The 24,615-nt window shown below is 51.7% G+C and overlaps 1 protein-coding gene across 1 annotated transcript in view; it reads right to left on the bottom strand.

Annotated features, from left to right (window-relative positions):
- Positions 1-9,060: 9,060 nt before the first annotated feature.
- Positions 9,061-24,615, bottom strand: part of LOC132320986 (hydrocephalus-inducing protein homolog) — a 34,773-nt gene continuing 19,218 nt past the window's right edge. The window contains exons 8-19 of the mRNA XM_059834609.1: positions 18,768-18,963; positions 16,684-16,818; positions 15,930-16,139; positions 14,911-15,048; positions 13,741-13,866; positions 13,088-13,216; positions 12,206-12,339; positions 11,266-11,405; positions 10,272-10,399; positions 9,964-10,155; positions 9,423-9,572; positions 9,061-9,099 (exon numbers count right to left, since the gene is read on the bottom strand). Of these exons, the coding sequence (XP_059690592.1) occupies positions 9,061-9,099; positions 9,423-9,572; positions 9,964-10,155; positions 10,272-10,399; positions 11,266-11,405; positions 12,206-12,339; positions 13,088-13,216; positions 13,741-13,866; positions 14,911-15,048; positions 15,930-16,139; positions 16,684-16,818; positions 18,768-18,963 (1,717 nt within the window). The remainder of the gene's footprint in view (positions 9,100-9,422; positions 9,573-9,963; positions 10,156-10,271; positions 10,400-11,265; positions 11,406-12,205; positions 12,340-13,087; positions 13,217-13,740; positions 13,867-14,910; positions 15,049-15,929; positions 16,140-16,683; positions 16,819-18,767; positions 18,964-24,615) is intronic.

Below are 24,615 nucleotides of genomic sequence, written 5' to 3' on the forward strand. Positions count from 1 at the left end.
AGTGGCGGCTTACAATTGATCATAGGTGACTGAATGCCAATGCAGCACCTTTAACTGACGCTGTACCAAATATTGCAAAGTTAGTGACCCAAATCCAGGGAGCATCTCACACATGGATGGCAACCCTAGATATAAAGGATATGTTTTCAACAGTGGCAATGGTATTAACAACCCCAAAGAACCTCTATGCTTGGGAAGCAAAGGACGGTTCTGGGAAAATACACCGAATTAGTACCAGATGGGTGGTACCTACTTTTTAACATAACTCTGCCAGTCAGAAGACGACCGAGCATTCTTTTGTTTTCCCTTGCAGAAACATTGACGACAACAAATTACACCTGGAACCACGGCCTATCCTACGTGGAGCTGGAGTGTCCTCAAGGCTAGCAAATAGCTCTAACAATCTGACTTGCTTTCGTAGTATTGATGATAGTTTGGCAACTGCAAGTTTTAACCATGATGCTGGTAGAATATAGTTTGAGTATTCTATTGTTGACTACCTGTGGATGTTTTTTTTCCTCAAACCTTATATTGCGATTGACCTGTGCTTTTAGGCACATGCATAATGTCAGACAAATAACTGCATGTTTGCCTCTACCTGCTGCTTCAGGTTTGGACTGGGGAATTTTAACCCTTGATCTAAATCGAACCTTTACAGCCATGACAAAAACTAGTGTGGGCAAGATGAAGTTTGGAAACATTACAACATATTCTCTTGGCTGGTCGTACATTGGCCAAAAAGAGACCTGCTGGGAGGGTAAATATTCTCCTGCAACAATCAAAGCCACATGTGACAAATTTCCCTGGGGAATGCACTTACCCAAAATATGGGACGCACCCCAAACGGGTGACTGGCATTACATGCAGACCACTGATTGGGATGGGACTATTGGACCATCAAATACCCTCTTTGATGTATATACCAATTTTAAGATTTCCTGTTCGGTTAAACCAAAACACTATAATTGGAACTGTACTAAAGTTCACAATTGCAATAGCAAAAAGAGCGGAACTCAGAAATTGGGCCTGATAATTCGAGCCCTTCGGCTGGGTTGTATTTGGTGTAACTATGCCACCTCTATCAATGACACCTGGTCACGTTTGACAGTTAATGATACCCATATAAATTGTAAGAAGCTAACATTGCCTTCTAGGGGACGCACTGTTTGGGTTACTAGTGATGGACTACCGATTTGCCAGTGGAAGGTCGGCGACGTCGGCGTGCATTGGCATTGTTGACACATTGTCCTCTCTGGTGAAAACAACCTCTTGTGCCACCCCTACGGGGGTAGATCAGATGGGAACCAGAAGACCCTTGGCAGCATCCGACCACAGGAACGGTAGTTGGATGGACTTTGGAATCTATCTTTACACCCCAGATAATGGCTTTCCAGAATCGCATGATGCTGTATAACCTTACGGGACAAATTGAAGCATTGGCTAATGCGACTCGGGTTGGACTGGAGAAATTAAATGAACAACTGCAGGCAACATCGAGAACAGCATTGCAAAACAGAGCAGCCTTAGGTCTGCTATTGCTGTATGAAAATGGAGTGTGTGGATATTTGGGTTTAGTAAATGATACTTGTTGTGTTCATATACCAAATGTAACTAAAGACCTTGACGAACAACTAGATCACATAGAATGTGTGGCAAAGGCCAGCCGTGAAGTGAGAGAAGAGACGGAAACAACCTGGTTGAGCAAGCTGTTACATGGATTGGGATTTTCCCTATCAGGATGGCTTGCTTCTTTATTGCAATCTGTGATTATTGTAGTTACTGTAGTCACTGTTTTCTGTACGATATTGGCTTGTGTCAAATCTCTGTTCACGCAGGTGTTAACTCATCAGGTGCGTATGATCTCTGGCTGTACAGAATTGAAGGTGAGCCCTGGAGTGAGGAAAAGTCGTCTAATGTGAGGGATATCCCCAAAAGCGATTTTATGCAAGTGTGATTTGGATTTCGATCCGAGTGACTATAGTCACGGGGTGGATAATGTGGAATTTGGATAATCCTCTGGGTGAAAGTTATCCCCGGGTTCTTGTATTACTATCAAGTTTGCTAGCAATATTAACCTTAATTAGTAGCACTACTGTAGTCAGTGGATCTATCAATGGCCATCTCGATTCTGGTTCTGTCGCTTTCAATAAAATAACTGATTGCGATTTCTGTGCCTCTGCTCAGTGCAAGTCCTTTTGCTGGGGCTCTGCTAAACGAATCAGTGAAAGACCTGGGGCTCTGACAGACAAATTTCGAAACTGCATTCCTTTTAACGTGCCACTGTATGTATTGAACATGATCGGACTTGTAATACAGGAAATTGGGCATCACTCAGAATCTAAGCCCAGCCGCCCCCAGCCCCTCTGATATCTGAGGACAAGCTGGAATGCAAGGGGGTTTATTTTCTGCCAAATTGCTCAGTCCTTTAACGCAACACAGAGACATCGATTTGTTTTGGAAAATGTGGCTTGGCAGTTGCATGTGTTGAGTCATTGGACCGGGTGTGCTTTTGGAGAACTGAATTTACAAGAAGTCCAACAAATGTCTAAAATGACGTTACAAAATAGATTAGCATTGGCTATGTTAAAGAACAGGGTGTTTGTGGAATGTTAAACCTGACCGATGGCGAATGTTGTATCACCATTCACAGCGCTACTACCTCTACTGAAGAAGCCCGTGCCAAAATGAAGGAAATCGCCAAGCAGACTGCTGACCTATTCCAATCACAACCACCTAAAGATTGGTTTAATGGACTCACCCCTGGGTCATGGGTTATATCTGTGCTAAAACCTCTGGGACTCACAGGGTGGGGAAGATGGCTAGTACAAATTGGGCTAACATTGGTAATCAGATTTATATTTTTACTGATAGGGATAGCTATAGTGCGATGTCTCGCGTACTTGTACGATGTCTTCTATCTCATCTCTCTTTTCTCCATCTGTCCAATACTGAGGATCACCACCCTAGAGGAAGAAATTGAGGCTCGAAATTTGACAAAACGTCTGTTAAAGTCATGGGGTGGTGTAACAAACAGGATGTGTGGCCTATTAGATATGCCTTAAACAAACCGGTTTTGCAAGTCAGTGGGAAAAAGGGAAGTGGCGAGCTTCGCGGAGGCAGGGCGGTGTCGTCTCCTGCCTTAACTCCCCCATTTTGATGAGACGCATACACAAGGAAAAGGTCACATCGTGGTCAGAACCGGAGGAGGGCTGTATTGACCACCAAGACCCCACACACCCCCAGACTCATTTCGAGAACGTTCCAAGTACTCCAAGTACATAGTGCACCTGTGTGTCAAGACTCCACCTGAAGGGAGGATCCCAGGAAGAAAGAGACTACAAAAGACACCAGGACAGACTGGGTAATGGCACTCCACCATCCAGGAACCACGAACCAGACACTACGCAGGAGAAGACATCGCTGGAACCAAGGGTGGTGATATCTCTTTCTTTTTTATTTCTCGCTTTTTCTTGTCTGTTCTTACTCTTCCTTCTTTTTCCTTTTACCCCTCGTTTGGGAATTTTATAACTATAAAGGTAGTAAGGGGTATTTTATCACTTTTGTCTGCAATCAATAAAGGATTTCTATGGAATCGCCTGGTCGCTTGGTGTTAAGCTCGCCTTTATTTCTCCGCAGGGGATCACAAAACCAAAACAGAACTTGTCCTTTAACCCAGGGCTTTAGGACTCAGCTTGCAATAGAAGGTGCAGGTTTTCTTCTTGCCGTTCATCCTGGCACTGAAGTTGATGAGCGAGGCAGGGTAAGTGCTGGACTTGCTGAACAGGGCTTTCACTGACACCCTTACGGGGATGATGGCAATGGTCTCGCCTCCTTCACAGATGCTGGGCTCAATCACCTGCAAACGGAGGAGGGGTTGGTAAATACAGCAGAGGACAGCCTCTATCTCTGTCCCCTGATGCCACCCCAAGTCCCCATCAGCTCACCCTCCCTGCTTAAACGCCTCCTCCAGAGCCAGAGCTTCAGCTCTGCTTAGGAAGCATCACAAATGGTTTCTGAAAGACTTGATTGATTTCATATGGATGAGAGAGGGTTCCCCAAATAAAGCCTTCCTTCCCGAAGACACAGGTCCTGCTTACACTCCCAAGACACGGTGTGCTAACACCGCCTGGCCCAGGCAGCTCACCTGGCACTGCAGGATGGGTTTGTCCTCAATGCTCATTTCCATCTTGGGGTGGAAGAGCAGCCGGACCTGCACGAGGCAGTCAGCACGCCCTTCTGCGGCTGGAGAGTGAAGCGGGATGCCAAGTCGCGTACGTTGGTATCTGCGGTTTCCAGCTCGAAACTGAGGTGAAAGGGAAGGAACAGACCTCTGCAGTTAAAAATACCAGTGCCACCAGCACAGCCGGGACTTTGCATAGGACCATAAAAAATAATACAAGGGAAAGGGTACAGCTCTGCTCGGGGAATCCCAGATCTTGACACAGAGTGCAGACAGTCAGCAGTGCTGTAAGCTAACTGACACCAAAGTTTTTCCTTCCCTCCTTTAAAGAGTCTCATAAAGAGAAATGAGCTGACCCTCAAAACAGGCAATGAACCTCCGCAGTGAGGGGCTTACATTTCAGGGTCTCTCCTTCTGGTTCCTGCTGAGCTGTGAACAACTGCTGGTGTGTGGCTGGATTCTCTATTAAAATATTTGAGATTAGAGAGCCCCGGTTTTGTATTTACTTGAACCGTGAGGTAGCCAGCATGGGAACAGGTTCTAACCATGGACAGAAGGAGAATGCAGGCCTGGGCAGGTGGTGGCACCATGCATTCATGGACCCCGCAGCTGGACCCACCTGTACGCAATCTCGTACTTCCCTTGGTTCTTCAGAGTCAGCACTTGCTTTGCATCATCCAGGACCTTAAGCATCCCAAAATCCACGCTGCTGCCTGTACCTGCAGAAAACCCACAGAGAGAGGTAAGAAATGGTGAATATTTGAGAGCTGCTGCAGACTACACCAAGTGACAAGTTACAGATTTGGAGTTCTCAGGTGGCACAAAACCCTTCTCAGCAAGTTTCCTTTCTGGGAAGTTTTCTCTAGCTACTTTGCTGCCCTCTCCCTTACTCGGAGAATATCCGCAGGGTTTAGCAGCTAAGGAGCTCGCTTTCCATCTCCTTGCTTCCAAGCACAGATCCAACCACTCTCTGTGCCATGCCGAGCCTTCAGGAGTTGCCAACTGCTTGTTCACATCACTGTCATTTCAAAGGCCCCAAATCAATCTGCACATGAAGCTGCACACTTCAAAGTTTAGAGTTGGGAGACTCAAGGCTCTCTCTGTGCCCTGACAGTGCTTCACTCCACGCAGCTTGGAGGATACGTGCGTTATGTATCCGTGCCACGCCTGCGTGGTACCTCATCCTGTCCCAAGTGCTTTGGTTGCCCACCTGCCAAGGCAATGCAATGCACCCAGACTACTTGGCTTCGGGGGCATCCACTCACCTTTAGACATGCTGATGCTCAGAGCAACATCATACACCTCCGCAAGGATTTGGGTATTTTCAATCTGAACGATCCCCAGCACGTTTTCTGCACCTGAAACCTGAGGTGGAAGCAAACAAACACTGCTTGGACCATTCTCCTCAATTCTTTTGTAGACAACATACGAGGCCTTGCCTCTGCCAGCTGCTTCCACCCTGGCCTCCCCTGCTTGACAAGCATTTGTGCGACTCCTAAGCTTTCCTAACCTGTTCATCTCATGGGCTGACCCAGGGAGATTCTGACACAGTAAGAAACCCTGTCAGCCCACCTCGGCACTCCTCTAGCAGCAGTGTTGCTGCTAAAGCACCCTGGGAAGCAAGGCAATGTTAGAGCAACCACAAGAAGTGTGAGGTGTCCCAGAGCATTGACGACCAACCCTCTCCTCTTCAACCACCCAGCACCCTCACTGAAACACAGCCCCTAAACCGTGGGGAACAAAATCCCAGGCTGAGAGTTTGTTGCTCTATGTTAAGAGCCCCAGATGGACTCCAGGATGGCTGCAGGGAGCACACCCAAGTCTGGACAACCAAACAACAGCATTCAACCATGCACAGCAGCAAAGTTGGTGTTGTACGGGCTCAGGACGAAGCCCCGTAACCCAGACGTAAGCCACGCAGAGGCAGCACCTCTTCCTGAGGTGCTGTACAGCAGTACATCTCTTGCAGACTCCACAGCATACTTGCCCCATGAAGCTCAGCTACAAGAGCACCCTAGGAGTCACCTAGTTTCCAAAACGTTATCCTTCAGTGAGAGTCCCTTGCTGCTAAGGGCCTGGCCCTCAGCAATGCAGGTAGAAAGGAATCTCGGGAAGGCTCATCCTTTTGCCCTCTTGGCAGGGTACCCTTCAAGCACAGTCTCCATCCGTAAAAGCACAGCGATCACTCTGCCCTGCTCTGCCAGGGAGGGCACAGTCCTCCTCACCTCCAGTCAGATGATCTTTTTAATGCTTAGAGCCTTTGTGGCCTTGAAATAGAGATGCACACCAAACTCTGTGCGGGGAGCAACGATGCCCTCATCTTGTGACGTGGAGAAGTCCTCGCCGAGGTTTTCCAGCCCACTGACCCACCAGGCCACGGGCAGTGGGGTACTGGTTTGCAGCACCAGGGTCTCCCTGTCCCTCCTGTAGAGACAAGAAGACACTCAGTACCGGTTGCTCAACGGTCATGCTAGCCTTGCAACTGAATGCAACTTGGAGTAGCCCTAGCCATGTGTATGAAACCATACTTTAATGGTTTCTCTATGTCACAAGTCTGAGAGGTGAGGTCCTTGGGGGGCAGCTTGGTGTTACAAGTGTATCCAACAGAAGGGAGATAAGGAGGAACAACTGGACTGCTCTGCAACCAGCAGACAAGATACAAATGCATCGAGATGCCCATGGCACAGCATTGCTGGGGGGCTATGGAGCTCGCGGCTGTTATAGGATATCGAAGCCAGCGAGGAATGGTGAGCAAGAGACTGGGAATTGCTGGGAGAAAAAGGGATGCTAGCCCAGCCAGCTGGGAAAAACCTCCCTGGCCTCTCCCTTGTCCCTGCCCCTCCCTTGTCCCTGCCCCAGACTCTTCTCAGGATCCTACAGACTTCATATGCAAGAGTGCATTCAGGGCCCACAGGAGCGAAGATGGCACCAGGCTGCAGTGAAGTGATGGAGGTGACACTGAAGTCCTCCACTGAGGCCCTGTTGCCACAACAGACATAAAATAGGTGAAGGGCTTTGCGTTATTACCTGTCCCACGTCTTTCCTCAGCGCCTTCCTCCTCCTCCTCCTCTCCACATTCAACTTTAGAGTCCACCTTGCTGGACTGGCTTTCATCAAGAATGGAGGAGGGAACGACTGAGCTATGGGATGAGATGGTGTGAACAATCCCAGCAGAGTGCTTTCCTCCTTGGTCTGACACAGACTGGACATCTTCAAAGTTTGCTGAGGAGGAAGGACATGGGGAGGGAAGAGGAGGGTGAATGTGGCCAGGCAATCTGCTCTTGCCATTCATCACTTTGCACGGCCACGTGCAAAAGACGGAAAACTTCCCAAGAAGAGAAACTCCCAAGGCAGAGTTTCCCTGCCCAGGCTGTCTCTGCCCTCAGAATTTTGAGCTTGTGCTTTTGTTACTGGGAAGGAGCGAATACAAAAGAGCTTGTGATATTAGACCTGGTTCTACCGGCTGAAGAACTCATCCAGTCCTACTCTTTGTGGATGAGGGACACAAGGGGATATCCTGATTATTCCCCCAGTCCATGGTAGGCAGATATGAGCTTGCTTAGACTGCACGCAGGGCTGGTAGAGGGTGCGCATTCCAAGCCACAGACTTTCACCTGGGAATTCCTCCACCAAGCTGGGGAACCGGTGGCTGCTAAAAGCATGGGCTTTCCATGGAGAATGAGGTCACGGAGAGCTCAGGGGAGGTGGGCTGGACTCCCTGCTGTGTCCACACTCAGGACAGCCAATGCCAAACCCTCACCGTTGTCCTGGCCTGCTGGTTCCCCAGTCTTGCGCTTTGCCTGCTCATCCTGCAGTCTTTTCTGGTCCTGATAGTACTCCAGCACCTCTGGGGGCAGCTTCTCACCCGGGGCGTGTGGAAGCAGCAAGAAGGTGGTGTGGCAAACGCAGTCCTTGAGCATCCGCAGGATCTGTGTGCGTAGGGAAGAGAAACCATAGACGGGATGTGTTTCTTCACCTCCATCCCATGAACAGACTCCCCAGCCAACCTATCTTCTCCCTCATTTCTTCCTCCCAACAACACAGACTATCCAAGCCCCGCCACAGCCTGCCAGCCCAGTTGGCTAACCCTCAAATGCCACCAGATTTTGCCCTGGGGACTGCCTCCATCTCCCCGGCACAAGCCTGGGAACGCTGGAGCCCTGTGGAGCTACAGGAGTATGCACGTGCAGACCAGACCTTCCCTCTCACCTGCTCCTCAGCAAGTACTGCTGGTTGAACTCCAGCGAGTAAAACTCGACGGGGAACTCGCATGGGTTCTTCACCACCACCGTCCCCCTCCGCCCCACGGCTGTACAGCAGCACCGCTACCAGCTCGAGCACTGCGGGGCTCAACTCCAGCTGTGGCTCCAGCCCCTGCCCCGAGACCTGCAGCTAGAGGGGCTGGCTGCTCTAGCAAATGTTAATCTTCAGCTCGCTTCTGTAGGAATTCTGAAAAGAGAGAAGTGCAGAGAGCTCCTCCATGAAGTCCCAGGTGACAGGTCCTCAAATTCAACCCTTGCCCCAAGGTCAGGGATGTTACCAGTACCTCTAAGGTGAATGGAAAACAGATAGTAACTTACAGCAGGGGCTACGGCACCTGCATGCTGGCTCTGAGTAATTGGGATGCATCCTGCTGTGAAGTGGAACTGCATATTTGGGGATCAGATGGATCTAAAACAGACTACCACATGTTTCCACCTAGTCAGTCATGAGGGAACGCAATGCTCATAAGAAAGGTCCTCATGGGTGGACTCAGCTCCCACAGGACTCAGGGGCTGCTTCACCTCCTTCTTCAGGGTTATGTTGCCCAGACACAGTCCTGGCAATGCTGCATCAGGCAAACGTCAGCTACGTGAAGGAGGCAGAGGAGCTCTCACGGGCTAGAAATAAGGGTCTTCCTCTATGCTCAGTGCTTGGCTCTGGTTAAAGCCAGAGACAAGATGGTTACAGCCTGCAAGCACGCCCATGCAAGGAGGAAGATGAGGGGAAACAGGCAGATTTCCCCCCATGCGCCGAGAGGGAGCCACACCGCAGTGCCCTGATGCTCTCTGTGCCAGCTCCCCATTGGCATTTCAAAGCCCCTCTCAGAAGAGTGCGCTGCAGGGGAAACTGAGGCACCGTGGGTACGGGGCTTGCAGAAAGCTCCATGTGCAGGCAGACCTCATCTCCTCCTCCCTGTGCTGGGCTCTTGTTACCACACTGCCCTGCCACACCTCCTGGGGGTGACACCTGCCAATCTCACCTCTTCTGGGGGGGAAAGCCTGACTTGCACGTTGCAGTGCTGTCCTGGGGCCAGGGCTCCAGCCGAGGGCAGCACCTTGAAAACACAGGGCTTGGCCTTCGACTCCTGCAGCAGCTTCTGATGCACCCTCGCTGGCAAACGTTTGTCCACCTGAGCACAAAAAACATTGTGGGAGGTCTCCCTGGTCTGCGAGAACAGACCCTCAGGTCCTGCAGTGCTCTGAGATACTGTCACGGTGCTGAGAGCATCCACATTCAAACCAGCCGCGGCCACCACTGGTCTAGAACTGGAGGGAAGACACATAGGCAGGGCAGGCAGATGGGGAGGCACTGTCCTTGGAGGAGGAATGGGGGAAGATGGCAGACAAGTGAAGCACCAGCTAGTGAACAGGTCCAGGCGAACCCGATTTGCTCGGTACTCTCTAAAGCTTCCTCAACGAGCTGTAGCCCAAGTGCTCAGGCAGCCACAGGGGCAGAAAAGGCAAGAGAGGCAAAGAAAACCCAACCAAGAAGTTAGGCGCTACACGTTGTCTGTGCTTTACCTTCTTAACAGGCTCATTCATGGTGATGAACCATTTACAGGGGACCTGGAGCTGATTGTGGAGCTGGGCGGTTTCTTCCTGGCACTGCCCACACTGGACAGCGGAGAACTCCAGTCTGTCCCTGGAGAGGCAGAGGGATGGCACAGTCACGTTGGCACGGAGGTGGACGTGAAACGTGGGGCCTCTTGCTGCCTAGTGAAGGACAGAGCATCCAGCTGAGAGCCCAAGTGACATCTACTGCTGTCCCCAACCTGCTGCCTGCCCCAAAAGGTGGTGCGGGCACAGGGAGGCAAGGGACCGTGAGGTACCTTGATGGGCAGGAGCACGTCCACGGCTCCCAGTGGCAGATTGGCACTTGGTGGGTCGAAGCGCACTTCAAATGTCTTGGTCTTGCAGCAGGGCAGGTGCTTCACACGGTCCAGGTCTACGCTGAAACCTTGAACAGATGAAAATAAAGCAGCTGAGACACTCAAGCGACAGGAAATGTGTCACAAGCACGTTAAGGCCATACGGGTGTCCTGGCTGGTAGCTCTGTGAAGAAGAGGGCAGCTCTTTGCCTCTCTGGAGAAGCCTGCCACTCTTTCTCCCTTGCCACTGCTCAAGGATAAAGGCTTTTCACAGCCAGAATCCAAGGTTCGCATGGTCAAAAGGAAACATAATAGCTGACGAGCACCGGTAATTCCTTTATCAGGCAACCCAGGGAAGGATGCGCAGGCCTCTCCAAAGGAGAACTTCCAACTACGATTCCCACAGGCTGTGGTGCTCCCTGGAAAACAACTTAGAGGAGACACCTGACCATCCTTCAGACACAGCCAGTCACTGTCTGATGGCACTGCAGCCTTACCTCAAGGCCTGTTTCGCAAGCCTATTTTAATACACCAGAGGACCTCACAGGCTGTTTGCTCAATAAAGGCTGAACAGAAGTGCTGTGACATTATGAACTCTAAACCAAAGCACTTCCAAACCACCAAGGGGCCATCTGTTTGCAATGCAAACCCACTGCATGCACAAAAACTCAGATGATGCTCACGGTAGCCAAGAGCAGAAGATGCTCAGAGGTGACCACAGTGATCAGCACATCCAGCCCCTGCAATCACATGTTAGGGCAGCCACAGGCAGGCCAGGTCTCTGAGCACTGCTGGCCAGGACAACTCAGGCTCCGAGGCACCAAGCAGGGCGTACTAAGGAGGACAAAGCTATACAAATAAGCACTCAGAAAAACTCCCCATGTCCAGTGGCTTAAGCTAATCTGTCAGAGGCAGCTCCTTCAAGCGCACGTGAAGTCTCCCCAGCACTGGTTACCTGTGTCACACAGGACACGTCCGTCGGTGTGAAAGGACACAGGGAACTGCTTGGTGTTGGTGATCTTCATGACGTGTGTGTGGATGTTCCTGAGAATGACATAGCCAAAGTCCAGGACATACTCCTCCGGCAGCTCAGCTCTGAAAGGAGGAGTAAGGAGCACCCTTAAACCACAGCCTGGCTATGTTTCCAAGTGGATGGAAGATGCAAATAAAGTGGGTATTTCTGTATTTACTGCTGTAAAAACTCAACTCTAGCCAGTGAAACCCGAGCCTTACCACCTGGTAATAAGTCTTTGGTAAGTCATGGGGAGTGTAGGTCCAAGGCTTTTTCCACTACCAGTGGGACCTTAACAAAAAATTCGTTTGTACTGCTCTGCAACCAGATCTGTCCCCAGAGGAGCACTGGTAAATGCAGTAATCAACACCTACAAGATTCATGGGAAGGTCCTTTGCCAGAGTAATCCCACTCAGGAAAACACCTAAACAATCTGTTTTGCAGAGCCTCTTCCTCCTGAACTGGAGCCTACGGTGCCCGTCCCTCCTCATGAAGGAGCAAAAGGAAGGACAAGTTACTTAGGTAAGCCCTGCAGTCCCACCAGCACCCAAGCCACCTGATGTAGGGCTTGTCAAGGCTTTATCAACCTGTGCCATTGCCTGCTCTTTTTGCTTAGTGGGATCTGTTAGTTGGAACAAAGACGCCAGCTTTGAGCTGCCTCTTTCAGAGGTGGTCAGCAGGGATGCTGTCTGTGCTGTTTGGATGGGCTTGACGGTCGGCACTGGACCCCCTCAGCTCTAAGAACAGAACCCATCATCGGTGGGGAGCTGAGTGCCCAGCTATTCCCAGCTCTGCAGGCACAAGGAGCTCTCAGGAGCAGGGGTGTGCCGCCGGGTGTTACCCTCAGGGTGCCTGGAGATAGGGTACGGGAGTCCCCACTAACTTGAGAAGCCTCCGACGAGCACGCTGGTCAAAGGCAGTCTCCTCAGAGGGACCGGAAGCGAGAGCTTTCTGCTGCTCCAGGGCGTGTTCCTCCATCAGCACCTGCTCCATCTGCATCTGCAGCCGAGTGTCGAACTGAGGAAAGCAAAGACAGTGGCTGGTTAGCAAAGGCCCTTCCCAAGGGAGAGGCTTGTCTCTGAAAGAGGATCCCACCCTGCTTTGTTGAGAGGGGCGATGGGGTCCTCCTGTCTCGCTGCTCAGTCTCTGTGACACCTCCTGCTCTCTTAGACAGGACCTGAACTGGGGGGAAATGAACTCCAGCATCTTTGCCTGTCCGGTCACTGTTATAAAAGCTGATCTGGCCAGACAAACAGACAGACAAGCCAGGAACCTTTCAGCGCTCCAAGTATTTGCCTGCCCCCAGCCACTGCCAAAGCAGCTTGGACAAAAGCTCTCTCCAAAAAGGAACCACAACGAAGCTGGTGCCTCTTGGGGACGAACACTGACAGCGCGGTCCCAGGGCGCAGTCAGGCTGCTGCTATGAAGCTCTGTAAACCTGGCAGGGCTTGGCGTGTGAGTCACAAACACCCCAGCAATGACCTGCATCTCCATTCACAGAGTACCATAAATTCAATCACATGAGCATGGTCTTCAGGATCTCTCCCTGGGGTAGTCCGGAAGCTGGTGCATCTACAGGAGGGACAACTACCAGAGGTGGGCAGCCCCCGGGGCAACGCTGAGATGATGCGTGATCATGGCCAGATGCGGGCAGGGAGGTCCCAAGTGCCAGCAGGGTACCAGGAAGCCTGCTGCAGGGTGCAAGGGGCCCAAGTGACACGGCGGGAGGGTGGCACGTGACAAACGGGGCAGCAGCCATTCTCACCACGGTGCCCGAGTCGTTCATGGGTGGCTCCACGGCTGCAGGCTCCCCCAGAACCACTGCTTCGACCCTCTGGCTGTCGTCTTCCACCTTTGCTGTCACCTCGGAGGATCTTCTCATACTTTTTGTTTCCTGAAGGAAGAAAACATCCACAAATAGAAGTGTGGGTGCAGCACCATGCCCACTTAAGCTGGGAAGTCCCACTCCCCCGATGCTGGCCTCTCCCAGAAACAAACTCCTCGAGCAATCTATGCAAAATGGATGCTGCTACTCCTCTCTGAATCCTGATGTTCACTCCCACCCATCTTGCGCCCCACAGAGGAGCATCTCATCCCCTGCAATGCGATGCAAAGCCAACCCTGACAAAATCCCTGCCAGCCTGCATTACAGCTTTCCCAAGCTTTTCTGTCTAGGCATCATCTTTGCAGGCCACCAACAGATACACTGGCAAGCTCTGCAGGATGGTTCCCGGGGCAAAGCCCACATGGGCTCATCTGCTAGACACTCAGGAAGCAACCAGAGGGTTGAGTGTTGGTCTGACAGCCCTGAAACCTCCAGGCCTGGTGGAGATGGGTGGGAGCTGCCCTATGGGCATATGATATGACATGGGGGAAAAAGCCGGGGACCTACCTGGGGAGCAGACAGGCAGTGCTCACCTTTGGTGTTCTTGGGCAGGTCCAAGTAGGTCCTGGGAAAGATGCCCTCTCCTTTGAGGGAGATTTCTTTCGGCTCCAGGTGACCCACTTGGACCTGGAAAGTCCTGCAAAAGACTCCCGGCACTCCTGGCAGGTAGTAGACTTTCAGCACTTGCTCCTTTCCTGGTCCAATGTAACCCTGCAGGGCATGAGAGAAGAGGGAGGGAATGCAAACCAAAGAGGGATTGGTGGAGGGATGGCTCAGACGATAGACACGCTGAGAAGAGAAGGCAGGTTCTCAAAGAGAAAAAAGCATCAGACAACATCGCCTTCTAGCTCTCTTCTACCCAAAAGCTCAAGTCTCCTACACCAGGATGCACTGTGTCCTTCAGAGGGCCTGTAGGGATGCATTCTCACAGCACAGACTACCCTCAGCATGAGCACACCTCTGCTAGCAAGAGCCAGACCGAAGAAATAAAAGCTCTTTTACCAGCTGCTGTGGAAGATGAGTGAACTGCCTGCACTCTCAGCAGACCCAGCAGCTCCTCTCACAGCATGTCAGTGGTTCCCAGGCTGCTGTCGAAGGGCCTCACCCCTTATTAACGACCCCAACCAAACATCTCCTGCCTGTGCGGTTACACCGAGGGTGCACGAGCCTATCTGGACTCACAATGACCTGCAAACATACATCTCTGGAAACGCAGGAGCAGAGACCAGGATGAGATCTCAGGAAGAAGGTGTTGCCAGGAAGGTCACCTCCTCTCCAGGCTTCCAGAAGGACTGTCCGATCCCCGGGCTGGGCTCACGCCAGCCAGGTCGAGAGCAAACTCAAGCAGATGGCAACATGGCTCGGGGTGACAGGACACAGCCGCAGCTTTCCTCGGCTCGCCCTCTGCACGCGGGGCTGGACCCTCAGCTCCCCGCTCCCCTCCACGCTGCAGGGACAAGCTCCTGAGCGGGACACATCCTGCCACTTGGTCCCCCGAGCCCTTATCCAGCGCACAACACAGCTGCAGCGAAAGCGAGCCCTGTCAAGCTGCCAGGGCCGACAATGCTGCTTACGGCAACAACTGCGCGGGTCTGAGCAGAGCTGTGTGTTGGGAAGCTCGCAGGAAGAGGGCATCTACAACGCTCTCCTAGGCAGCCTGACAAAGGGCCAGGGTTAATCGCTTGTGCTACCTCCGTACTCACCGTGCTGGGCACAACCAGGGGCACGCCGGGCAGAGGGCTGTTGGCAGTGGCCGCGCTGGGGCTGAGCACCGCGAAGGTGAAGCCCACCTTGCCGCTGTTCTGCAGGGTGACCTCTGCTTTGGTGACTTTGTTAAACAGCTGAAGAGAGGACAGAGGAGCGGGAAGTTACAGACACAGGCCTGATGCTGGGCATCTCCTTCCTCTTTCATTGGCTTGAAAGGAAATGAACACAGCACAGCAGCAGGGACCGCAGAGGACATATGGGCACTTGACTCTCCCGGGTTAACCTGGGGAGCCCACAGCCACAGAGTACCTCTTAGCCCGACACAGGAATAGATATTTACGGCAGCACGCAGAGGTGCAATAACAACCATGTAAAGACCAGTAACAAAGAAACGAGGGGATACAAGCCCTCTGCCCTTTAAGGTGTCATCCAACATCTAGCTGAAACAAAGCAGGAGGCATCGAGGCATTTCAGAGGAAAAGCTACCTGCATACAAGTACTTGCAAGCAAAATACCAGCAAAAAGGGAGACAGACAGAGCAACACATGCAGGGCCAACAGCTGGAAATATCTGTGGGGTTTTTAACCAAAAAGAAGTAAAGTGGGGATTATTCTGGGACATTCTCTCCAGCTTCAGTGACAGGAAGCCCAAGTTAACTTCCTCCCTGGTTTATTTTGTTGATTAATCGAGAGCACTGAAAAAGAGCATCTCCTTGCACCTCAGGCTTTAGGAGCGGATCAGTGGATGGATGTCTCAAGGCACGTCCCTCTGGAGATCACCGCTGGGATCCTGCCTGCCCCAGGAGGCAGCATTAGGAACCTTGAAGAGGAGCAATTCCCAGCTTTGGGGGGGGAATGGAGATGGCCATTAAAAACCACCTTGGATGCAGGACCTATCACTCCAAGGTTGTACAGCTGACAAAGTAGCTGGGAAGGGGAGAGACCCCTAGACCAAGGTCAGCAGCAACCCGCCGGTGATGGTTTTAAAGACCGCTGCCAAGAGAAGTGCGTGGTACCTTCAGCCCGCAGTCGATCTCCGTGGTGTCTAGGAGGTAGTCAATGAGCGAAGCCTCCCCACTCAGCGCGATCTCATAGGTCGGGCCTCCCTCCACCTTGCACAGTGCCGTGACGCTGGCCACGATGTTTGCGTGGCCAAAGAAGGTGAATGTGACCCGCTGGCTCTCGCCCGGCTGCAGCACACCGTACAGCGGCAGGATGTCAAAAACCTGGAGGGAGGGGAGGACAGGAGAGATCAAGATGTCAAGCATCCAAATTGATGCAGAAGAAGAGCCATGGCTTGAAGCAAAGGACAGACATGACTGGAGGGGCCTGCTCCTCAAACACAGGCAAAATCATCCTAATCTCATCCTGCATCCATGACACTTTCCAGTGGAGAAACCATGGGAAAAATCTCCCATACTCACTAACTAATACATTCATTAATACAGTACATCAAAGTAACTTGGGACGTCTCCTCTCTCTCTCTGATTTGCATGCTGCTCTCTCAAGATGCCACAGCAAAATCTACTGCAAAAATTTCCTATCGACCACTTGATTAGTAAGAGCGGGACGAATAATGCCCTCCATAGGTGCCGCACAGGTAACGTCCTTGGCCAACCCTACGACATGTCCTGCACGGCCTCTCCAATGACCGGTTGCTTCAGCAGTGCTGTGCGACGTGCTGGGAGGGCTGTGACGCCACTCTGTGAGCAGCGCCGAGGGCCACCAGTGGGAGCGGGGGCTACATAAGCAAGTCAGATTCCCACTTACCTCCTCCACTCCCAAGGTGAGGGGCTCTGCCTCCGTGAACGGCATCAACTCCTTGATCTTCACCCGGCTCTGAGTCTCCGCAGCACCCTCCATCTCTGCAGTACCTTCCAGCTCCGCAGCAGTGGACGGCAGCAACTGGAAAACAAGCACCATGAGCTGCAGAAAGCAGCTGCCTGGTCTGGGTGAGACCACTCTGCTGCAGGCTCCACCACCTCACCAAGCCAGGAGCAGCTGAGATGGGACCTGGGCACAAATCAAGCAGGGGTATGTCCCTCACATCAGTTGAGCGTGGGTCCGAGCCCACCCACAGATGAGACACGGGCTCCATCTGCACTTCCTACATGCAAGCTTGCACGAGGAAGCTGCGTGCGCCCAGCACTGAGTCCTGGCAGAGACCTCAAGGGTACTTTGCACCCTCGTGCCAGCCTGGCTTTGCTCACTCCTGCCCAAGGAACACACCGAGAACCCCATGCTGGGACAGGTTTGGTTTTCTGTGACAAAAAGAGGAACACAACTGCAAGTGAGATGTATTAAAAACAGGAAAATAAGGACTTAGAAAGTGCTCAGCACAACTATCTTGTTTCAGATGGCGCTTAGGTTTCATCTCATGCACTCATCGGTGCTGGAGAGCTGAAGATCTCTGCTCGGTCATTCTTCTCCAACAGCACCTTCCTGAAGAAGGCAGCTGAGATGTTTTTCTGTCTTGCAGCAGCCAAGAACTGGTATTGAACCTCAAAGGCACCATGTCTCAAGAGGAAACTCATCCCTGGACTTCTGACCGCTATTTATAAAAGAGGGCTTTGCGACTGCTCTTGACGTTTAAGAACACCCCCTTGTTCACTAATGTCAAGAAGTGCTTTGTGCTGTGGCCGTGACTTCAGCAGAATCTGCAAGAATATTTACAGGACATCCTTAGACCTAATCAGAGGCTCCATCTCCCCAGTAGATAAAGCACTGGGGAGGGAAGAGTTTTCTCTCATCTCGATGCTCTTTCTGTTGTCTCTACGTTTTCAAGCTTAGCAAAGCTTTGTCAAGTGTATATTCCCAAAGATGCTAACCCACATCTTTCCTAGGCCTGTGGTCTCCCACCTCCCCAGGGAGGTTATATGGCGATTGCCTTGATAGAGTGACACAAGCAGAAGACCAAACTGCAATCTAGAAGCATCCTTTGAATCCAGAAGAATCCTTTGAAGCAATTTTGGATCCTACTTAGCCACGTCCACTTGTATTTCCCTGGTTTACTTCCCATGCATACATGTCAACAGAGCACAAAATAAAGATCTTTTCATGCTTCTATCCAAAAAACATTCAGCCACACTATTCTTTACGTCTACAGGGTATCATTTCTCCTGATTCAGAAAAAATGTGCAGAGTTACAACATTAAAACTGCTGATATTTGGATGTAAGCACATGCAGGTCCCCTCCTTGAACTTAATGTCAACGCTGGCACTTTCAGAGCCTCTCGGGCTCTCTTACATCCTTTTCCATGGCCCTAGGAGCAGCCTCTGTCCCACACGATGCACAACAACATGCCAGCTCCCACTAGTACCAAGGTCAAGCTCCAAAGCAGCGAGGTTCACCAGGAAGGTCAGCACATCAAAGGCAACTTTGTCTGCAAAGCCTTCTTTTATAAAAAGTCATCTCTGCGGCCATCACTGCAACACGGGCTCTTGGGGGAAGGCAGAAGCGTGAAAGCGGGTGGCTCCAGCTGGGCTTGAGAAGGTGCTACATGCAGATCAGTACTTGGCACAGCTTGAGACAGAAAGGAAACTGAAAGCCCTCACATCATGATGCAGATAAAAGCCTCCTTTGATGTTGTAAACAAAAAAACCCAAAACCAAACAAAAAACAAAAAAACCCCAAACCCAACGTGAGTCAGGAGAATCTGAGTGACCTTCTCCAAGCAAAACTGTCCTATTTCTCCCTCCCCAGAAGCCCCGCGTCCAGCCGCTGGCCCTGATGCCCAGCCCGCTCTCAGGGCATGTGGCAGCAGGGCAGCAAAAAGGGAGGTTGGCACGAGCACGGCTTTTCAGTGGAAAGCTGGGGGAGGCAACACAGATGGTAGGCAGAGAAGAAAATCTACCTTTGCTTCCAGGGAGTCATCTCCAGCTGCTGGCTCTTGGGCAGGATCCCCCACTGCTGCTGCCAGGGCTTCGGCTGGCTCCTCCGCACCCCCGTCCCTGGAGCTGCTCTCTGCAGATGCTGAGCACGCCGACCGGCCTCCCTCCTTCTTAGGTGGTTGGGCTTTGATGAAAAATTTAGGTGCTGGAGGGCTGAACCTGGAAAAGAACGTAACTTTGGTCACAGACCTGCAGTGGGAGGGAGGGGAGCCTGCACCAGCGGCCCCTTGGCAGGATGCGGCCCCTGGGTGGGCACTGGTGGTGTGAGCTCAGTGATGGGTCTGACCCAGCAGCTCCGAAACCAGGATGGAGCAGGACAACGCTTGGGGCTGCCCAGGGACGATGCTGGTATAGCAGCTGTGCAGGCAGCTGGCAACTAGCTGCAAGGAGAAATGGAAGAGGACAGAGGGGAATGGCTTGTAGGGAGGTAAAAAGTGCAGCAGAAAAGGAGAAGAGACACAAACTGTGCAAAAAGGTGAGGCTGAGATGCAAAGGGGCAGATCTGGACCGCGATGAGCCAGTACAGACCCACCGGTGCCCTCCTGAAAGCACCCACCGCCGCGGACCATGCCTTCCTCACCCAGAGGGCCAAAGCAAGAAATTTTGCAGCTCTACTACACCTTTATGCTGAATATTTCCCCTGATAATTACCCGCAGCCGTAGGTCACTACGAGCAAGCAGGGATGCTGGTGGCTTTCTCAAAGCTCCATCAGGCAGGAGCAGGGGTGGAGCCCGCAGCCTGCTGTGCCCGGACCGGACAGAGCCCAGCACCGCTCGGGGCACCCACGGAGCCCAGCGTGGGACACCCTCGCACGCGCACGGCAACACGGAAAGACACGTCAAACAATTCCAAGCAGGGGCTCGCAATTAAACAGCCCATTGATCCCTGATGAGTGCCAAAGCAGCAGCGATTAGTACTTTGGGGAAGGAAGCTCTGGCCATTTTTAATCAATATACAGCAAACGTCGATGACATCATTCAGCTCCCTGCTGTGCCGCAGGTATTCCCCGATCCCAGAACAATGGCTCCAACAGCACCTCACGCTAAAAGGGCAGCAGCTCTGCTGAAAGAAGGTTGGAACCGACGTGGCATTTACCGATGGCGTGGTTACCTCCCCAGCAGTTTCTAAAAGCAAACCGGTTGAGGACCAATTTGGCAAATGATTCACAAAGCAGTTCAACGGCTCGTTTTACAAACAGAGCTGAGTTTATGGTTTGACCAACATCTCTCAGGAAAAAGTACATGGTATAACTTTTTCAAATGTTCCCAGGTGACTCAGATTATGTTCCCTGTTTCAAATCGCACAGTAACTCTGCTCCTATTTCAAATGCCACGCACTCGAACCATGCCTGCCTGTCACTGTGCCTATTTGCAAGTGTTCCCCATAGGCAAACAAGGCAGATTTTTTTACAGCAGCCTGGGTGCTTCCTTCCCAGATGGGAATTTGGTGCCTTTAATGACACGCTCCCAAATGAATATTTCTCTTTAGCTTTGTAGCTTGTTATTTAAGGCTAGTTTTCTTTTCTGGATTAGAGGCTCTGCTCTTCACAACCCCCAGGAGGTCTCACCTGACTTGGCCTTCCTGCAACCACATGCAAGAACAAGGCTTGGCCCAGGTGACCTTCCCCAAGCAGGGACCGATGAGCAGCGGTGCTATCACCCCTCCCCAGCCCTCCCTCTGCCTCCTGCTGGGACCCCATGGGGGACCCCAAAGACAACCGCGGCACTGTCTGCGTGGAAGAACAAACCAGGACTGGAGGGGACGAAGGCGTTCGCTTGCCCCTGCAGAGCATCGCCCATCTCCAGGCCCATCTGCACAACCTTCACTCCTCTCATTCGAGGCACCTTAATATGTGTTGGGGTGCACCGATGGGCGACCAAACTGCTCAACACCTCCAGCAGCCACGATCTTGGGCATCTACATAAGGATGAAATAAATTGAGCTCAGCTGCAACAGCAGTGCCTCTGGGCAGCCTGCAACTGAACACTACTTCTCCTGGGTGGTAAGGGAGATGCCTGCAGCATGGGAGTACAAATATCCAGGGCCAGGAGCACCTTGAAGCCCTCCAGCTACGCACCAGGCCGCGCACCAGTTCGGCGCATGAGCCTGGCCATCATCACAGTGGCTGTCCCAAAACTGCTACCTGTGATCCACCCTAGCAAGGAAATGAAACTGCGGCTCTTAGAGCGCTTCTGATGAATACTGCGGGTTAAAAACAACTCCTGAGAGTTGTTAATAACAACTCCAGCTCCTTTGCAGAGCCCCATGAAATCTCCCTGTGAGCTGAAGTCCTCCCCAAGCTGCTCTGCTGTAGAGAGCTAAAGGGTTCCCCTCTCTTTGCCCCTGCCTGCCTCCCTCTCCGAGTCAGGAGATGTAGATTTATGGTGATACCTCCTCAACATCCCAAAGTCCTCACCCGAGCTGTTTGAACACAGGGGCCATACACTCTTAACACAATTGCTACTTGTTTTTTGAGTGGGCAAAGACAATCCACCTGCTTCTGCGAGCAGCACGGCAATCTGTCAGAGTTCAAGGATCGTCTGGGCAATGTTCTTAGGCATATGGTTTAGTTTTAGGTAGTCCTGCGAGGAGCAGGGAGTTGGACTCAATGGTCCTTACAGGTCCCTTCCAACTTGAGATATTCTATGATTCTGTGAATCAATGCTCCTGTGCAGCTACGAGGGCAGAAGGAATGGCAGTTCTTCACACTGTGGCTATTTTCAGGGATGAAGAGATGGGCCAGCTGGATGAGAGATTATTTTTTTTTTCACAGGGACCTTTAACAGAGTTTATCGCAGCACAGAGTGGCTCCTCACGTACAGCACATGGAGCTGGTGGCGGTGGCCAAAGAAATCATTGGCAAAGAAACCACTGAGGACCAAAACACTGGCTTTGGCCACCTGACTTTGAGAGGAACAGCACGCATTGCTGCTACTCCACGCCGGGACAACCTCCTGCCTCCTCAGTGATACAACAGGAAAACAGAGCACTGGCACATGCCAGACAGATCCCGCCCTTTCTGAAAAAGAAATGTGTGATGATGTCTTGGGAAACGATCTCCCTGACTGGTACTCTCCTCATCTGCCTTAAAAAAAAAAATTAATTAAAAAAAAAAAATTAAAAAAAAAATCAACATTTTGTTTCATAAACAGTAAAGCTCTGCGGAGACGGGGCCTTGAGCGGCAGCCCAGCAGCAATTAAAGCATGAGCCATCCCGGCAGCACAGGCGTAATGGCATTTATATGGAGAGGGATGCGTTTGCAGTGCAAACGTACCGCGGGTTCCCACTGTGAGCCTTGGGTAATGAAGACGTTCAGAAAGCAAAGAGAGAAGTCGGCTGCTCCCCAGGTTCCCTAGCTGAACATTGCTGGCACAGCAAGAAGTCACCTTCCAACCAGCGTTTGCTGGCCAGCTGTAAAACCAGAAGGCAACCCCCATCTAACCGCAGCCCACTCAGGGCGTGGATGACACATGGACATCTCCCAAGCTTTGTCCTGATGGCACAGGACAAAGCCAGGGAGAGAATCAGCTGCCTGACAGCACCTCAGGGGGGATGTGCAGCGCTTTTCACCCAAGCAATGGGTTCTCCTTCACCTCCCTTGCCCTAAATCCACTCCTCCAACTCCCTGGGGCTGCTCCCCCATCTGCCAGGGCAAAGGAAAGCTCTCGGGGTCTGTCACCCTCATACAAAGGAGGAGGCTGAGCCTCAGAAAACCCAAGTGTAATACTTGAAGTGATTCCCACGCAGCCGTTCTGGGCTCCAACCTCCATCGCGATGGCCCAGGTAAAAGTCCTCCAGGTGCTCAACAGTGAAACCATTGGTCAGAAGCCCCGGGGCAGCAGAAGCTGTCTCAAACCTGCAGCTTCCCAGCAAATGAGCTGGGAAAAAGCAGTGTCGTGCTGGAAGGCACAGAGCTGGAGGGTACGTGGTGAGGGTCACCATGCTGAAGGGGAACGCAGAGAAGCAGCAAGCTTACAGACATGTTTCAAATAGGAAATCATCACCCTCCAACCTTTGTTCTGATAAAGCATCAATGTACACACCTAGTATATGGGTTTATGTCTCTAATACAGACTTGGTAACAACATATGCTCACTTACTCCTGGCTCCAAACCCCTCCTTGGCACTCACTGTATTTACTTCTCATCCTTTCTGGAGGGGAACAGGTCGCAAATTTCCCCAAGTCTCCCTTGCTTCAGCTCCCCAGTGCCTCTGTCCAGGAGTACAGAGCCTCTCCATAAGCTGTTCACGGCAGCCGGACTGCCACCCCAGAAGTGAAGCCTGCCCGGCACCCAGCCCTTGCTCCAAGAGACTTCGTCTCCAAGAAAGAAGAGGCCACTTCTGTGTTACACCGAGCAAACCGCTTCTCGGCTGCTGCCAAACCACACGCAGCTGAAAGACTCCTTCAGCAGCACATTTCCATCATGACTCAGTCCTCCTTTTCTGAGTTACCCATGGGATTGAAGCAGGAGAATGAGCACCCATAGGGCTACCAAAGCCCAAAACGTACTGCCCCAAGGAGCTGATAGCACTGGGGGGTGACAAGGGGGTATGCTCTACTGTCACCCATCCCAGACTCCCCAGCAGCAGGGGCACGGTGGATGTATGCATTTCTGATGTATATTCTCGCTGCTCATGTTGCTACCTCTCCCCTCTGGTTGCTGACAGAGCACTGCTGTCAAATTTTTGCCTTGCCCGGTTTCTCACTCTCTACGTTTTCCATCTTCCTTGTTATAAAAACATCAGCAAAGCAAAAAACTCATCAAATATAACACAGACTTGGGGTTGTGGGGTTTTTTTGTCACTACCAAGGCTGGGATCTGGCTCGCAGGGTCCCTGCAGGGCAACCTGCCAAGGGACATGCACGGAGAGATGGCAGCGGCATGAGGAATTCCTAATGCTATAGGAAGATCCACTTGGGAGGAGATAAGGCTGCTGGTTTGTTCAAAACAAATTGGCTGAAAAAATCCTGGATGGAAAGGGAAGAGTCATCTTCTACATGTTTAGCCCAACAATCCCTTTCCCCAAAGAATCTACCGGCAATTCATTATGCTGGATTTGTAGCCAAGACTCTCCCACTCTCCAGAGACGTCGGATCAACACACGGAGGGGACCTGACATGTGCCACGGAGGTGCAGAGCCCCTGCTGATCCACCCTGGCACACGGAGCGCAAGGCGTGTGTTAGCTCTATCCCAGGGAGGGAACATGTCTCGCGTGAAGGGGATGAAGAGGTGATGCAGGAACAGCAATGCTCAAAGGAAATGACAAGGCATGGATCCTTAATAAAGGATGGAAACTCTAGAGAACAGCTAAGTTTGGGGAGGAGCCTTTGGCAGCCTTTGTCACAGGTCTCTAAGAAAATCCTTGTATACCCCTTGGATTTAATGTCTTCCTTTTGATGGGAATCCCAAACAAAGCTGAGGAGCTGGGTACTGCCCTTAGAAAGGGGGACAAATCTGTCTTTCAAGAAGAAACCTTTAAGATAAGAAAGATGATGGAATGTTTGAAATTGACTCCAGATCTATTATCTCCTGCTGGGCCATTCTGGAGATCCTTTCCAACACCACAGAAAACATCTGGGTGCAAAGGCCTAACTCAGCTTTGAGCTATCAAAGGTCCAAGAGGTAAGGAGAGCCTATTCTCACTCTGTCTCTAACCACAGAGAAGAAGAGTACCCAGGAGAGATTTATGGCTCAGCAGTGTCAGAGAAGGGGCATGGGTTGGTGTGAGTTGGGCATGTCCAGCCACACAGCAACGGTTGGACTCTGCTGCTTCTATGATTGCTCTGCTCAAAGTAGCAGCAGTGAC

Source organism: Gavia stellata, unplaced genomic scaffold, assembly GCF_030936135.1.
Source record: "Gavia stellata isolate bGavSte3 unplaced genomic scaffold, bGavSte3.hap2 HAP2_SCAFFOLD_89, whole genome shotgun sequence".
In the NCBI taxonomy this organism is placed as follows: Eukaryota; Metazoa; Chordata; class Aves; order Gaviiformes; family Gaviidae; genus Gavia; species Gavia stellata.